Raw genomic sequence first — 17219 nt, forward strand, 5'->3', positions numbered from 1 at the left:
TTTTTTTCATCTTATACTCCTCTCTAAAGCGATGTAATAATCCTTTGAGACATTTGGTAATGTCCAAACTTGTTGACTTTTATCTTGAACATGTTCATTCACACTTATACACTCACACATATAGTTATGCAAATAAGAGGCTCCATGCAGCTTGCACACAGCTTGCACATGCCATCTATGTATCCTGTAACTCCTCTGACTGGATGCCCACTCTGGCACATTACTTTGGAGTCCAACAGCCTGTGGCTCGTATGCAAATTTTCCAGTGACAATGTGGGAATCTGACATGATGTCTAGGGACCCACGTCTGGGATGGTTCAAGTCCATGGCCCTCTGTGGGAGGGGGCCTTTTCCTTGCCAGGCTCTCTCACTAGGCTCTCCATCCATTTCCATGTTCCCACCAAGCATGTCCCAAGACTATGCTTCCCGAAGACTGCTCCTAGCTACTGGGAGAAGTGGCATGTTGATTCATGTTCATTTCCTAGGGATTCCTCCAACAGCTGCTTCAGTTCCAGTCCAGCAAGACTCTGGGAATTTTCTTTTTTTCTTTTATCTTTTTCTGGTCCTGGAGCTTGAACTCAGGGCCAGGGTGCTGTCCCTGAACCTCTTTTTGCTCAAAGATAGCACTCAACCACTAAGAGCCACAGCGCCACTTCTGGTTTTCTGGTGATTAATTGGAGAAAAGAGTTTCATGGTCTTTCCTGTCTTGGCTGGTTTCAGGATCTTTCTCAGCCTCCTGAGTGAGTGTCTAGGATTACAGGTGTTAGCCACCAGTGACTGGTTGGGAATTTTCTTATAGTAGGAAACTCTACTTCTTTATCCTCCTTTCCCACCCAACCACGTCTTGTCAGATCTGCTTTGGGTTGACGGCTCTCTCTGCCACAACCTTTTATTCTCTTCCGAATGCTACACTTTCTCAATATTTCTAAGTCCATGTCATGGTGCCTGCTTCTAGGAGGACCTGAAGATACTCTGTGCTCTTCAGGCTCTCAGTAATTAGTGCTGACTTATCTGGTGGTACCCAGTGGTTCCTTCTTGACCTAGTCATTGGGCATTGACTAAGAGTCCTGGATTCTTGACACTAGGGAATGGTGCTTCTCATGGACAGGCAGCTCAGCTAGTGGGCACTGGTAGATAATGGACAAACCATAGAACTCTAAGGGCATGTAAGGAACGTGAGAATTCAGATGTGGGTTCCTCTGCCAGAGTGGGGATGAGATGGAAATTAGGGAAGGAAGAGTTAATTGAGGAAAGATTGTTAAACTCAGGCAATGGACACGTAGCTCATCTTGGTCATTGGTGTGTCCCTCTGTGTGAATGCACAGCAAGAACAGAGCATATACTCTATGCCTCTTCACAACGCTTGTTGGGCTGTTCCTCTTATCTCCCTATGCAATGGTGTAAAGTGTCATGATCTCACAATTCAGGGGAGCAGAAAGGTCTCAAGCTTTCAGAAAGATACAACTCTGACCTGGCAATCTGAACTCAGACATGTGAGTGAAAGAAAAGTCCATTGTTAAAAACACCTGGTTTATTCTACTTTGTTATGGTGGCTTTGGGAAAGAAATACAGGATTCTTCCTTCTCTTTGGTTGGAGGTTCTGGTTCCACGCTGTTCCCAGTTGTAATGGAAAGTAAGTGAACTAGGAAAGGTGAAAACTAGACCTTACCTTTGACCTCTGGTGAACATACTAGGCCTGAATTGAAAGAAGGAACCAGGCTTATGAATAAAGACTCAGTCAAGCTGATTAACTAGTCAAAGGCTATATATGTCTCAGAGGTCTCCTGGAATGGAGGCTGACAGGAATGAGGCTAGACTTTTTGTCTTTGTCAGAAGGCACAGTTGCTATTGGTGAGCAGGACGATCTATTCAGCAGGACAACAACAAAAATGAAAATGGCATCTAATAAGGATCAAAGTGGACAGACTATACCTTCTGTCCAAAATGAAGAAACATGAGGCTACAAAAGGGACACATGGAGGGACTAGAACCTAAACAGCAACTCAGAGCCTTCCTTTGACCCCCAAAGGAGCCCCCTGAAATGGGAGCTGGTGAGAAAGGGCCAAGTGATACCTCAAACTCACATCTTGACATCACTGCAAAAGAAGGCTTCGTTGGCCCTGGGTCAGAATCAAGAAACATGAGTGATTTTAACTAGCAGGGTGTGATGTGACGACCCAGTCAGTTTCCTGAGGACAAATCAAATAAGCTGCACTGTGACAGATACTACATTATAGCAGATCATGCCTGATGGGGATGTGGGGGTGGGTGGGTAACCAATGCCTCAGGCACGGGTACAATATCTTAATGCCCTAAGCATTTCCCTAAAGTAAAACATTTCATGAAATTGCCCTATTCAGGATGTGTTTTCTGACATACTGCGGGGCAGTTTCCTGTTCAAGCATATTTTGTGTTTCATTTTCACCACCCCTCATCTTTTCTCCAGCAGACATCTGTGAGAATGCTAAGGATACATCTCACACAAGCATGCACACTTCATATATGGCTCTTGAAAATATTTTATTAAAAAGTAACTGATGTTATAAAGGTGGTGTACAGAGTGAAGAGTTATACTATATAATACATACCTCTTTTTAATGTCCTCTTTTTATTTACTAAAGAATTTATTTTATTTTTATTTTTTATTAAATAAATTTATTTGTTAAAATAATTTAACGCCAAATACAACTGTTGAATTTGCATCAAGTTCTAACTACAATTCATATTTTAGTGGAAATGCCAAGATTTAACAACTGACATTGTTACAAAACAAATAAACTGTTGTTCAATTTGAAATGGTCAGTTGTATTAGAGGTCAACAATTAACTGTGAACTGTATCTCTGGGAAACCTCAAATCAATAATGATAAGTCTGTTTTCAAAAACCTACTGTACATGTGAAAGGGTATCAAATGTAACTGAATTAATGCACCTTCTATCTGGCAAATATCATGTAACCCTTTTATTAATTACAATAAAAATATATATATATAAAAAGAAGAAAAAACCTACTGTAGTCATTCTTGTAACCCTGATCAAGATTTAATAGATGCACAATGACAAGTTAAAAAAAAAAAAAGGAAAGGGGCCGGGAGTTTGGCCTAGTGGTTAAAGTGCATGCCTAGCATGCACGAAGACCCAGGTTCGATTCCTTGGTACCACATACATAGAAAAAAGCCGGAAGTGGTGCTGAGGCTCAAGTGGTAGAGCTCTAGCCTTGAGAAAGTCCAAGGACAGTGCTCAGGCCCTGAGCTCAAGCCCAGGACTGGCAAAAAAAAAAAAAAAAAAAAAAGGAAAGAAAAAGACCCCTATAGTCTTTAACGTTTGATTGGCTAAGAAGACAATTAAAGCTTAACCAGTGCTAACACAGAGCTAAGGAGAACAGAATACAAAACAAATCCAACACCAATAAACTATGCACAACACTGTCAAATGCACACAGACACTGACAACATTCACCCTGGAAAACAAATACGAGACATCCTTAGGCAATATTTCTTTACACAAAAAGAAAATCAGTAGTTTTACCATGGAAAGTGGTGGCAACTGCAGGAAAGGAGTGAAAGTTCAGTCTTAATTCTACAAACCGAAGGAGAAGAATCATCGGAGCACCTTTCAACAGTTCAAGGAAAGATTTTATGTGATTTTTCTAATCAGATGCTGGCTTGTTCCCAGAAAGCTGAACAAATTCAAAGGCATCAAGTTACCACCACTGTCACAGCTTAAGAGAAAAAAAAAAGTTGCAACGTTAAAAGGAAAAAAGAAAGTTGCTGCCTTAGTATAAAAGTAAAAAAAAAAAAATAGGAAAAACCTTACCACAATAGCTAAAGAAAAAGTGGGTCTTTGGATTAAGGCATGTTAGAAAAACTCACTTTACTTAGTTGCTAGTCTGATCAGGGCATAAAATAGTGACCCAAAGTCACCAATTCTCCTCGACAGCCACTGGTATTTCATGTGCCAACAAGTATAATCTTCGTGCTCTTGAGTTTTCAGTGACTATCTCAGCAAACACACCCATCCGCTGTACTAGTTAGATTCCTGGCAGGAGAAGGCCGAGTGCAGGAGGGCCTGGAGGCCATGGCACAGGGTCACTGCACGTGCAGGCCTGATCTGTGGGAACACAGATCAGGTGGCCAATCATTCCTAGGAACGGCTTTCTAGAAAAAGCTCACCTTACTGTCTGGCCCATATTTCAAACCCAAACCCCACATGTTAGCTAAATCTTTCCCACTTGACAATATTTTGTCAGACCTCTCTCATGGGATCTCACCTATTCTTCAAGTCTGTGTAGCATTCATTGCATGAGAAAAAACTGTGGACCTTGTTTAAGGTCATAAATTGCTATTGAGAAATCTTAAAAAATTGGAATCATTTTGAGAAGTTGTAGGCTTCAAAACTCAAGTTAATTAAAAAAAATCTCCTTTAGTGAGTTATTACTTCCTGCATCTTTGATTTCTGATTGATTCAAATCAACTTTTACATAATGAAGTCTGTTTCAATACAATTGGTTAAAACTGAAGTATTCATATTCAAATAATCAACGTCTAAAAGATGATTTAAAAGAAAAAAAAGCTTTTGATACAGTACAGACTGCAGTATGGACTCTCAGGATAGGCGATTATCTCTGATTTGTGCCAAATTCTTAGGAACATTAAACACACATGCACACACGAACACACACTCTTCCCTCAGTTACACACGTTAAGACCAGACGTTGTTTGCACAAGACTGTGGAACGAGGAAAGGGTGAGGGGTATATGTATATCGCAGGCTCAATGATATTGCAGTTCTGAAGGCCAAATTTATCTCCAGAGGGCGGGCTCAGGACAATCTCTTCAGCATTTACAACTGAAGTGAGGTGAAAACCCTTCTACCCTTGATTGTAAAATTTCTGAATAGGTTCTTCCTGTGTGCCATTACTCATGCAAATGATAAATACTTCACGGCTAGGCTATGAAAACCAAAAATGTCAGAGCTTGAGCACCTTTTCAAAACAAAATATTCACGCCAGCCTTATTTGCCACTTCAGTAATCAGGGCAAAATTGTTTTAAGAAAACCTTTATATAATTCTTCAGAAAAATGAAAGGTAAAAAGGCTTTTTTGTCCCTTACCTTCCACTCTATAATTTATGTTCTACTTTTAAGCTCAAATTATCTCACATGGTTATTCAACTTTTTTTTTTAATGCCTTGCAAATAGCTCTGCTACAGCAAAATGGATTTCCAAAGCAGGGTAGCCAAGGCTAACATCACAACCATAGCCCTTAAAGGCAGAGGAGGAATTTATAGCTTTAATGAACATAAAAATGCCAGACACCTGTCCTGTCAGGTTTCTGCAAACGGGAACAGCATGGCTTTGTTTTCCTTACGTGGTGGTGGCAGGTCATCATCTCCTAGACTGCCCATGCTGAGGAGACTAGGTAAACTCTCCATCTCAGTTGCTTCCTTCTTGTTCAGTAAATAAAGACCAGCCCTGCTTGGCTAAGAGAGGTGGATTTGTGCCTTTAATTCTGATTAGACCCCTGTGAAAATTTCCATTTTCTGTGGCAAAGTAGGTGACTTAACAAATTCTAAACACTGACTGTATCTGCAACACAACCTTGTTCTGACTTTGACTCTATCAAGGATTGATGCATGAGTTAGTTTCATGTCACAAATTAGAATCACATCTACAGTTCAGCATAAATTCTGAAAAACAGAAATGTGGCAGCTGAGCAAAGGCTCTCCCCGCAGTTCTGTTGGCAGGCCAACTGGTGTCCAATTTGACAGAATACACTGGTTAGAAGTTCCTGAAATTCAGTACTCTTGTAGGAAAATATTTCTCTTTTACTTATTTTTTTTAAAGTCGACAAAATATTTTAATTGTAAGTGGTCATAGGAATTCTTCTGGTGTCTCTCTCATGATTATTTTGAGATTGTACAATAGTTGCTTTGTCAACTCAGAGGCCATTGCTTTCCGATGAGATCACCCTGTAGATGATGGCTGGTGCCTTCGAGATGCAGGTGCACGAAGGAGACAGGACAATGGTGAGGACAGCAGGCACTGAGCCCCGCTGTGCTCACAGGCAGCGTTTCTGAATAAGGGCCGCAGAGCACACATCGTGCCAACTGCAACGGCCTAGGCGAGCTTTCTATCGCCTGCACGGCCAGGCACATTCCACCCAGACAGCCACCTTCAGGTGCTACTGTATGTTACAGGCGGAACAGCATGGATCGTCTTTGTCAGGCTGAGCAGCATAGCTCATCTGCCTCACGATTTCTGCAAACAGTTCGTCCACCATTGTTTTGCTCTTAGCGGAAGTCTCCATGAAAGGACAGCCCCACCCTTCGGCCAGCGCTCGGCCTTCATTGGAAGACACTTCTCTCTCGCTCTCCAGGTCCACTTTGTTCCCAACCAAGATGACTGGTACTTTCTCATACCGCTTCACTCGGATGACCTGGTCCCGCATGGGCTTGATGTCCTGGAAGCTCTGCTGGTTGACCAGGCTGTAGACGAGGATGAAACCCTGGCCGTTCTTGATGGACAGGTCCCGCATGGACGCGAACTGCTCCAGGATCTCCCGCACCGACGGCGACGAGTCCACCTCGATCTCTTTGCGGTAGAAGTCTTCGATGGTGGGGTCGTACTTGTCGATGAAGGTGCCGGTCACGAACTGCACGGTGAGGGCGGACTTGCCCACGCTGTCCGAGCCCAGCACCACCACCTTGTACCCACGCATCGTCCCTCCACCGCCGCCCGACGCGCGGCGCCCGGACTCTGCCCGCCCGCAGGCAGCCCCGCGGCTCGGGGCGGTCGCCCCCACCTCACGGCCGTGGCAGGTCCCCGGGGGCCGGCGGCGGGGCGGCGGCTGAACGAGTGGCGGCCCTGGGCATGGGCCGAGCGGGGGGCTGCGATGCGGCCCCCGCGGGTGCCGGCGGGTACTAAAGAATTTATCAACATTGATTTTGACGTCATATTTCAAATGACAAGTTTAACAAGTGTTCAAGAAGGGAATCTCTATTTACAATCACTGGGACTTAATCACAATTAGGCTAAGGGTTTGTACGTCATAGAAACATAGCAATTTATGAAATAAAACATTATGTCTATAGAGTCATAGGTTTTTATGTCTATATGGTTACGTTTGCATTTCCACTACCATGTCCATAGCATTGGGTATGCAGACATTGAGTCCTCGCTCTTGTCCTCTTTGCTCTCTTTATTTTTTTTTTATTTAAATTTGATGTTAATTTTGAAACCATCTTGAAGAGGCTGTGCAGAGGAGTTTGCCATTCCACAAAACAGCTTATGAAGACAATGCGTCTTGTGCGACCTCACCCCTTGCATCATTCTTTTCCATCCCTCTCAACTGTCCCCCTCCCCTCAGTTTTCTGAAGTAGACTTTTTGGAACACCGTCCAAGTGAGATTGCGTTGCTCACTGTACTTAAAGATGACGGTAGGCCTCTCTATTTTTGACTTAACTTGTGATGTCAAAGAGATAGAACAAGTAGGAACCACAGAGGAAAAGAATGAGTTAGTGTAGATGGAACGCAATCATCTCTGCCTACAGCCAATCTGAGGAAAGCAGCAGAGACAGAAAGATGAAGCCTCCAGGAACACAGAGCGTGAGCCCCCAAGAGGCGACCTATGGCTGCAGGAGTGAAAACACTAGAACTCCCAGCTAAGGAAAGGGATCCTGACCATGGCAGCTGCGGAAAATTGGTGACTTTGAGAAGAATAAATTCATTCACTGAGCAACTACTACATTCCAAGAGAGAGCAAGCTAGTCAGGGAGTGGGGCATTTGAAGCAACAGCCTTTAGATGCTGTACGGTCATGTGTGTGCTTCAGTGACTCTGTTCAGCCACCTGAACCCCACCTGAGGAAGGTTTTTTTTTAATTTTTTAAAATTTTATTTTATTGTCCGAGTAACATCTAGAGGGGTTACAATTACATTGGTCAGGTAGTAGGTACTTCTCGCACATTGATACCCCTTCTCAGGTTTTTGTCCCTGTTTCCCTCCTGCCACCCCTTCCCTATTTCAAATAAACAAATAAACAAATAAACATAGATACAATGTACTAGCTAACAAAATCAGGTACAGTAACCACATGAGATTAACCATAAGGGGAAAGAAAGAGAAAAGAAATAACATGGTATATTAAGAATACCAATCACAAAGATAAACCTCTTGTTTTCATATCCTAGACATCATTTCATTTAGTCTTATCCTATATGACCTTATGTGCATGGCATTTGAGCTATTGTGATCCTCTACTAGGAGAGGCCTAGATGTGTACTAATTTTACAAATGAGGGAAACTATGCAGCCTATGTTTCTTTGGGTCTGGCTTACTTCACTTAATACAATTTTTTTTCAGGTCTTTCCATTTCCTTACAAATGGGGTGATGTCATCATTTCCGATGGCAGCATAGAATTCCATTGTGTATAAGTTCCACATCTTCTTGATCCAATCATCTACTGAGGGGCATCTGGGTTGGCTCCATGTCTTTGCTATGGTAAGTAGTGCTGCAATGAACATTGTTGTGCTAGTAAATTTAGTATGTCCTTGTTTCTAGACATTTGGGTAAATGCCAAGGAGTGGGATTGCTGGGTCATAGGGGAGCTCTGTGTTTAATCTTTTGTGGAACTGCCATACTGCTTTCCAGAGTGATTAAACAAGTTTGCACTCCCACCAACAGTGTAGTAGTGATCCCTCCTGGCCACATCCCCTCCAGCATCTGTTGTTATTAGGTTTCTTAATAATGGCCATTCTAACAGGAGTGAGGTGGAATCTCAAAGTTGTTTTGATTTTCATTTCTTTTATGGCCAGAGATGTGGAACATTTCTTCTTGTGTCTATAGGCAGTTCTTATTTCCTTTTCAGAGAAGTTTGTCTTTAAGTCTTTAGCCTACCTTTTAATGGGATGGTTATTTCTTTGAGGATTTGTTTTTGGGAGATTCAGGGTTTTTTTTTTTGAGATTCAATTTTTTGAGCTGTAGGTATATTTTAGATACGAGGCTCTTCTCTGTTGTATGGCTAGTGAAGATCTTCTCCCATGCTGTAGGCTTTCTATTTAACTCACTAGTTATGTCCTTTGCCATTCAGAAACTCCAGTTTAATGCAGTACCATTTGTCCAAACGTTTTCTTTTAATTTTTTGTGTTTCTGGGTATTTATTAAGAAAGTTTCAACCTGTGCCAAGGAGACCTAGTGTAGCTCCTATTCCTTCTTGTAAACTTTTCAAGGTATCTGCTTTTACTTCAATGCCTTTGATCCATTTAAAATTAATTCTGATGCATGGTGACATAAAAGTATCCAACTTTAGTTTTCTGCAGGTGTTTAACCAATTGTGCCAGGTCCATTTGTTGAAGAGGCTGTCTTTCTTCCATTCTATTTTTTTTTTGGCTCCCTTATCAAAGATTAGGTGGCTATAGGTCTGTGGGTTGATTTCTGGGTCTTCAGTTCTTTTCCATTGGTCCTCAGGCCCATTCTTGACCCAGACCAAGCTGTTTTGATTATTATAGCTCTGTAATAGAGTTTGGTATTGATATTCCCCCAGCATAATTCTTTCTGCTAAGGACAGTTTTTGCTATACAAGGTCTTTTATTATTCATATGAATTTTTGGATTGTTTCCTCTATTTCCTTAAAAAGAATGACTTTGGGGTAGTGATGGGTATTGCATTGAATTTGTAGATAGCCCTTGGCAGGATGTTAATTCTTCCACTCCAGGAGCATGGGAGGTTTTTCCACTTCCTCAGTTCTGCTTTAATTTTCTTTTTCAGGTTTTTAAAATTTTTATCATAAAGATCCTTTACATTCATAGTTAAGTTAATTCCTAAGTACTTTATTTTCTTTGAGGCTATTGCAAACTGAGTTTGCTTTCCTGATTTCTGCCTCACTCCTCTCTCATTGTTGACATACAGGAAAGCTATTGAATTTTGAGGGTTAATTTTATACCCTGCTTCTTTGCCAAAGTTTAGAATCAGCTCAAGCAACTTGGGAGTGGTGTTTATAGGGTTCTTTAAATACAGAATCATGTCATCTGCAAAGAGGGAGTTTCACTTTTTTTGTTTGTTTGTTTGTTTGCCAGTCCTGGGCTTAAGCTCTGGGCCTGAGCACTGTCCTTGGATTTTTCTCAAGCCTAGAACTCTACCACTTGAACCTCAACACCACTTCTGGCTTTTTTCCGTGTATATGGTGCCAAGGAATCGAACCTAGGTCTTTGTGCATGCTAGGCAAGCACTCTACTACTAGGTCAAACTCTGGGCCCACTTCTGAGGAAGCTTTTTACCTTCTCCCTCTCCCAGCCATGCCAATTTCCCCACCCGCACTCCACCCCAGACCATATTTAGGTGTTATAAAACCCTGATCTATGTTCCCAGTTCTCTTCCTAGAGCAGCAGAAGTGAGCAGTTCTGTTGGATTGATTTGCTGGCATTTTCATGATCCACTGACTTCCCCAGGCACTTCTCTCCTTCCTGTCCTCCAAGGCAAAAGGCCCAATCAGGTCAAGACTGTTCTTTACTTGTATGATCAAAGCTTCAGTCTCCTCCTTCCTCTTTTTTCCAGTCCAATCAATTATCATGCTACTTTCAATGACCTATAATAAAAGATCGTCTTTCCTTCCCATCTCATTGTAACCAGCACACACATGCTGTTTTGGCTTGACCCTGCAAATGCACTGTGGCAGCGGTTCTAATGGATCCTGCCTCTGCAATCTATACTTGTATACTGCTAAAACAAAAATTGTGTGTATGAATGTATACACATATGTATATTTGCATTTATATTACTGGGGATTGAATTTAATCTGCACATTTGCTGGAAAAGCACTCTGTCATTTGAACTGCACCCGTAGACCTTTTAAATTTATCATTAGAATTTAATTCTTTATTTAATTTATTTCTGTGTCTGTCCAAGGGATTGAACTCAGATCCTGGGTGTGCTCTCTTTGAGTTGCTCCTCCTCCTCCTCCTCCTCCTCCTCCTTCTCCTCCTCCTTCTTCTCCTCCTCCTCCTCCTCCTCCTCCTTCTCCTTCTTTCTTCTTCTTCTTTCCCCCTCAAGGCTAGCACTTTGCCTTGAGTCATAGCTCCATTTCCAGCTTTTGAGTGATTAATTGGAAATAAGAATGGAGAAAGAAAACAAGCTAGGCACGAGAAGATCTCAATCCATGAGTCACATTGTCTTAGAGGCTTTCCTTGCCTGATCACTGGAACAAATGCTGCCCTTGTTCCCCTGGCCTCACCTCACTTAATTAACATCCAGCACTGGATGAGATTCCAAATGAATGCTAACCTCCATCTGCTTTATTAGTTATTTATTTACTTCCATATCTATTTATTGTCTCTCTTCACCTTGAAAATAAGCAGAAAACATTCCTCATCTGGTGGAAATTTTCAGTATAATAGTTCTTGACAAAGTGATACCATCTTTGGTTGTCCAGTCTGCAAAACAGCCCATAAGAATCTTTTCCTGACATGAATGCCCTTGTAGAATTTATTCCCAAACCGAATAGGGATGAGTTGTGTGGCTATTAGACTATCTCAGGAATGACAGAGAATAAACTTCTGAGACCAAGTCATAAAAGACAGAGTGACTTTTGCTTTGGTTTCATGGATCACTCATTCTGGGGAAAGCCAGCTGCTGTGTTATGAGAATGTTAAGCCAGTCCTAAACTAGAGTTGAGGATTCTTGCCAACACCACATCAACTTTTCAGTTATGGGAGTGTAGCAGCTTAGAAATGAATCCCATGGCCCATGTTGAGCCTTCAGACCCTTGCACTGAGCTGACAACTTGACTGTCATATCTTGAGAGATCCTCTGTGTGTACACACAGACACACAGACACATACACACACATGCGCACACACACACACACACACACGAAGAATAAGGTAAGTGTATATATGGATTATAGAAAGTGGTTAGCAAATAAGTTTTAAGTTATTTTTTAATTTTGTCATTCCTTGAGTTTTAAACTTATACCCTCATGCTTGTTAGATAAGCACTCTACTGGTCCTTTTTGCTTTAGTTTTTTTTTTTTTTTTTTTTTTTGAGATAGATTATCATGCATTTGTCCGGGCAGACTAGACACATAGTCCTTCAATGTTTGCCTCAGAAGTTGCTAGGATTACAGGTGTGCATCCTCTAAGTTTTTGAACAAGTGTCATTGTGTATATTTGAGGTTTAATATAATGTTATGAAATATGTAAAGATATTGAAGTGATTATACAGTAAAGCAAATTATAGTATCTTCACGGGCCGGGAGGTTGGCCTAGTGGTAGAGTGCTTGCCTAGCATGCACGAAGACCTGGGTTCTATTCCTCGGTACCACATACATAGAAAAAAGCTGGAAGTGATGCTGTGGCTCAAGTGGTAGAGCTCTAGCCTTGAGAAAAACACTCAGGGACAGTGCTCAGGCCCTGAGCTTAAGCCCAGGACTAGAAAAAAAAAAAGAATAGTATCTTCTCACATGGTTGCTTTTTAAGGAGAAGAGTAGCTAAAAATCTACTTATTCACTAATATGTTTTCCTAGTGGAATCATGCAAATTAAGAGAGAAATAATGAATGAAGACGTGAGCACTGATCCCACAGTTGGGATAGTAGTCTCAGATTACTTAAAAGGAAATGAATAGAGAGGTTTATCGGTAGTGGAACTTCCTTGTTGAGTTTTTCCTTTACATTTCTAACTTTGCTATAACAACATCCTCTCACAGCTCCTCAAGAGGCACAGGAGACCATCAGTCATTGTTATGAGGAAAATGGAAGGGCTGGAAGCACTTTCAGACATATCCAAGTGCAGAAGGTACAACTATTAGGTAATGAGTTGGCATTTTAACAGTCCTGAATGCATGCATCTTAATGAGCTTGGTTCCCCTGGGATAAGGTCGGTCCTTTCTTCCAATGAGTTTTGCCATTATTGAAAACATTCTGAGAATGCACGTCGCTCTGGAAATTATCTTCAAACCTCCAGCACATTCTTTTGAATTGTCTTGATGATGGTAAATCTTTGAGTTTGGCTCTTAACTTACATGTAACCGGGCATTTTCCAGGCAACAGCCTGAGAGAATAGTCAAAGATAAAACAATGACATAAGCCCACTAACTGCTTTGCTAGGATTCTTATCCACCTCATTCTGCCTCCAGATGGATGTTTTGGGAGTGGGGAACAGCAGTAGAGAAAGGGGAAAATGAAGATGATTTTTAAATCATCAGCTTGTTTTATTTGTCTTACTCCATAATTCCTCTGTAAGTCAGTTGTAGTTTATTCGATGGGAGCCCCAGTAAACCTAGAAAACTGTCAGAGACTCATCATGAGGGTAGCTTGGCTCCAAAGACTGTAATGATGGCAAGGTTTCCTCCCTTTTTCTCCCTCTTTCCCTCCTTTCCTCCTTTCCTCTATTATTAGTCTTCCTAGTCTGTCATCAAGAAGTGAATTCTATATAGCTTACAACAACTTATGTTTTTATAAAGAATTATAAGAGGGCAAAGGTTTTCAAAATAAAGAAATGATACACATTTGTGGAAAAGGAAATATTAGTTGCTCTGATGTAGATTTTGTAAGTATTGTACATTGTGCAATACTGACTTGCCACATTGTACCTTGACCAACATGGCTGTCACTTTGGTTTTAACTGTTCTTCAGGAAAGATCTCATGATTTTTGCCTGGGGCAGCCTAGATTACCACCTTCCTACATGTGATTTCCTGTGTAGCTGAGAGGACAGCATGCCCAGTTTAATAGTTGAGATTCAGTCCTGTTAACTTTTTTCTTAAATTGGCCTTCAATTTCTACCCTTCTTCCTCATGCCTGGAGCAGCTGGAATTACATAACATGAACTACCATCTTTGGCCTCTTAGCTTCTGAGAGCCCTTGCAGGCTTTACCACAGCTTCAAGGATGCTTTTCATTTGCTTTTTTAGCAGCACAGTCACCAGGACAAGGAAAGCTTAAACCATGAGAAGAAGCCTCATTAGACAATGACCACATGAGCTTCCCAACCATTGCCTGTGTTAATCTGAGGCACGTGAGTACAGCATCTTGCATGTCCAGGCCACTGAGCCCTTGCATTGGAGTCTAGTAAGTTCAAGAAGCCACACGGTATCGTACATTATTGCTTTAGGGTGGTTGTATAGTGACAGTCACCCAGAATTTCCCACAACTTACTACACCTGTACTGTGCTTTTCATTTTTATTTTATTTTTTGTCAGTCGTGGAGTTTGAACTCTGGGCCTGGGCATGTACTGTGCTCTTTAACATTCTCCTATTACAGTTCTGATACAAGACTAATGTATCAGGTTTGGTCCCCCAGCCAGGCAATCCTAAGAGGTGGGGCTGTTGGGTGGTGATGGAATCATGATGACACTCATCCATGGATTTTTCCATCTATGGTTTCAGAATTGGGGAGGTGATGAATTATGGAAAGTAGGGTCTGGTTGGAGAAAGCAGGTCAGGTCACTAGCACTATGACTTGGAAAGATCTCTCTTGGCTTTTTTTTCTATGTTTGATTGTTTTGCTTTTTGTTGCACTCTGCTTCCTGAATGCCATGAAGTGAGCAGCCTTTGTCCGAAGCTACCATCACCATAATTTTCTGCCTTGTCTCAACCCCAAAGCTAGATCCACACAACTCTGAAATGAAACTATGAGCCAAAGTAAATGATTTCTCCCTTGTTAGTTTTTCTTTTCTGACTATTTATCACAGTGATGAAAAGTCAAGCACATTTCCTATGAGGGCTCTGTCTCTTGCTCACTTCCCACTACCTTACTCTCCACTTGGCAGCCAGAGGAATTCTGTTTAAATGCAAACCAAATCACGGTTTCTCTTTTCCTTTATCCCTAAATAGAAGCCAATGCTGTGATCATGGTCATGAGGTCATTTCAGATCTACCTCTCTTCTACAGCCCACAGCAACCCCTCTAAGCTCTCTTCTAGCATTTTTCATGGTATATTCCCAGGGACAGATACAATGGCTTTCCTGACTAATTCTTGGACCCTGGCATCTTCTTTCCTCAGGTAGCTCATGACTCACCCATACCCACCTTGCTTTTTTTTTTTTTTTGCCAGTCCTGGGCTTGAGCTCAGAGCCTGAGCACTGTCCTTGGACTTTCTCAAGGCTAGAGCTCTACCACTTGAGCCTCAGCACCACTTCTGGCTTTTTTCTATGTATGTGGTACCGAGGAATCAAACCAGCGTCTTTGTGCATGCTAGACAAGCACTCTACCACTAGGCTAAACTCCCGCCCCCCCAACCTACCTCTCTTAATTTCTACTCAAATGCCATCTTGTCAATGAACTTCTTGCTCTCTGACCCTCGATTGCCCCTTAGCTTGCTCTGTTTTCCTCTTTGGCACTCAAAAGCATGCTCTTCCTTGGTGTCTCTTGTTTCCTACAGTATTGCTCTTAGAAGCAGGTATCTTTGGTTTGTCCACCACTGAATCCTCAGCACTCACACACAGTGACTGGGGACACTGACACTCAAGAAATTGTTAATGACTAAATCAATTAGTTCCTCGTCATGGTCAGTGGAGGAAAGTATGACTGCATATGTGACTTCAGAAGCTCCACAGCCAACATAAGGCATCATTTTTTTTCTTTTGAAATCTCACATTTTTTTTCTCAAAACATTTAAAGATTCAAAAAAAATCTATTTCATAATATACCATGTCTTGGTAGTTTTCTGTTGTTGGCTGCCAAGTTACTGTGCTTCCCTGCCCCCTTCCCCAAACTTTGCAATATCGACTCACACAATTTTGTGGGTCAGAAATTTGGGAAGAGCACTCCTGAGAAACAGTCCCTGTTGTCTGGGGTCTAGGTTGCGTAGCTCAAATGGTTGTAGATGGCTTGCTAGGGGCCATGTATCTGAGGCCTTCATTTCAAATGTTGCCAGGGTTCTTTGGCTCTCGGGACAGCCAAGTTACATCTCTTGGAATCGAGATGGATGTTCTGTACTTATAGGTCTGGTACCTGGGGTGGGAGCACTGGGAAAGCCAGGCACCTTTCTTTCTCCACACCTTCTCTGGATGTGGATACTTTGGGCTTCTTCCAGGGTAGCTGGATTTGTCTCACACAGCTGGTTTCCCCTAAAACAAGTGCTCCAGTGCTGGCCAAAACCTGAGACTTCATCTTGAAAGTTTCAGAATATTGATTCCACCACATCTGTGTATCAGGCAAAAAAAAAAAAAATACACACATACACACATGAAAACAACCCAGTGCGGTATCAAAGAAAAAGGAGTCTTTCTCAAAGACACCACAAAGAATTTATAGTCAGCTTTAATCTACCTCATACCATATAGGCAGTGTTCCAAGCTCTTTACCTGTAGTATCTTTTACTATTTGTTTCAAAATCTTAAGATAGCTGGGGCCGGGAGTGTGGCCTAGAGTGGTAGGAAGCCAAGCATGTAGGAAGCCCTGGGTTTGATTCCAAAGTACCACATACACAGAAAAACCAGAAATGGTGCTGTGGCTCAAGTGGTAGAGCACTAGCCTTGAGAAAGCCCAAAGACCACTGGGCCCTGAGTTCAAGGCCCAGGTCTGGTAAAAAAAAATTTAAGATAGCCTATGAAGTAGACTATATTGGTTATTAAGGTGGTATTATATCTTAAACACCAGGCCTCATCTTTCATAGACAGGCATTCTACTACTCAGATCATGCCTCCATTCTTTTTGCTTTAGTTATTCTTCAGATAGAGCCTCATATTCTTTCCCTATAGCTGGCTTGGACCAAGCCTGTACTTCCTAAATATCTGGGATTAAAAACATGCAAAGCAATGCCTAGTGACTATTTCCATTTGTGACTAGCTCCATTTTAAAGAGGCTTTAAGAGAAAGTATCTGCCACTGGAGCCCAAGGCTAATAATTAGTGAATCTATGATGATGTTAAATTCAATTTCTTTGATTTTGTGAAGCAAACCATGTTTAGACTATTGAGAACCCATGAACTGAGAAAATTGAGTGGAGGTAGTAGACTTTTAAGATAAATCCTTGTAACTGTTTATACCTAATCAAAGCATGGATGATATAATAAGATTATCTTAGCACAAGAGCCAGTAAGAGAGGTTGGGGATATCAGAGAAGAATGTCACCAACTGTAAAGGAGCTATGCCTCAGAATGTTTGTGAATGGGAGCTGGTAACCCCAGATTGGGATACCAATTTCTCTGGGCCAAATGGAAGAGAACTTGTGTGCCAAATTGTGTTTCATTTCTTCCTTCAATCTAAGAAAAATAGTGGCCAGTCTTTG

General features: G+C 41.7%; 1 protein-coding gene across 2 annotated transcripts; it reads right to left on the reverse strand.

Annotated features, from left to right (window-relative positions):
* Positions 1–6180: 6180 nt before the first annotated feature.
* Positions 6181–6717, reverse strand: LOC150067167 (ras-related protein Rap-2a-like). 2 transcript variants are annotated; one of them, XM_090357017.1, is made up of 2 exons: positions 6658–6717; positions 6181–6546 (listed from the first exon to the last, which is right to left on the reverse strand). In XM_090357017.1, the coding sequence occupies exons 1-2, from the start codon at positions 6715–6717 to the stop codon at positions 6181–6183; spliced, it is 426 nt and encodes a 141-aa protein (XP_090213143.1). The 2 variants fall into 2 exon arrangements, with proteins under 2 accessions (XP_090213143.1, XP_090213135.1); XM_090357009.1 differs by having other exon boundaries at positions 6181–6717.
* Between the last annotated feature and the right edge of the window lie 10502 nt (positions 6718–17219).

Source organism: Megascapheus bottae, chromosome 2, assembly GCF_031878675.1.
Source record: "Megascapheus bottae isolate mThoBot1 chromosome 2, mThoBot2.hap1, whole genome shotgun sequence".
Classification (NCBI taxonomy): domain Eukaryota; kingdom Metazoa; phylum Chordata; class Mammalia; order Rodentia; family Geomyidae; genus Megascapheus; species Megascapheus bottae.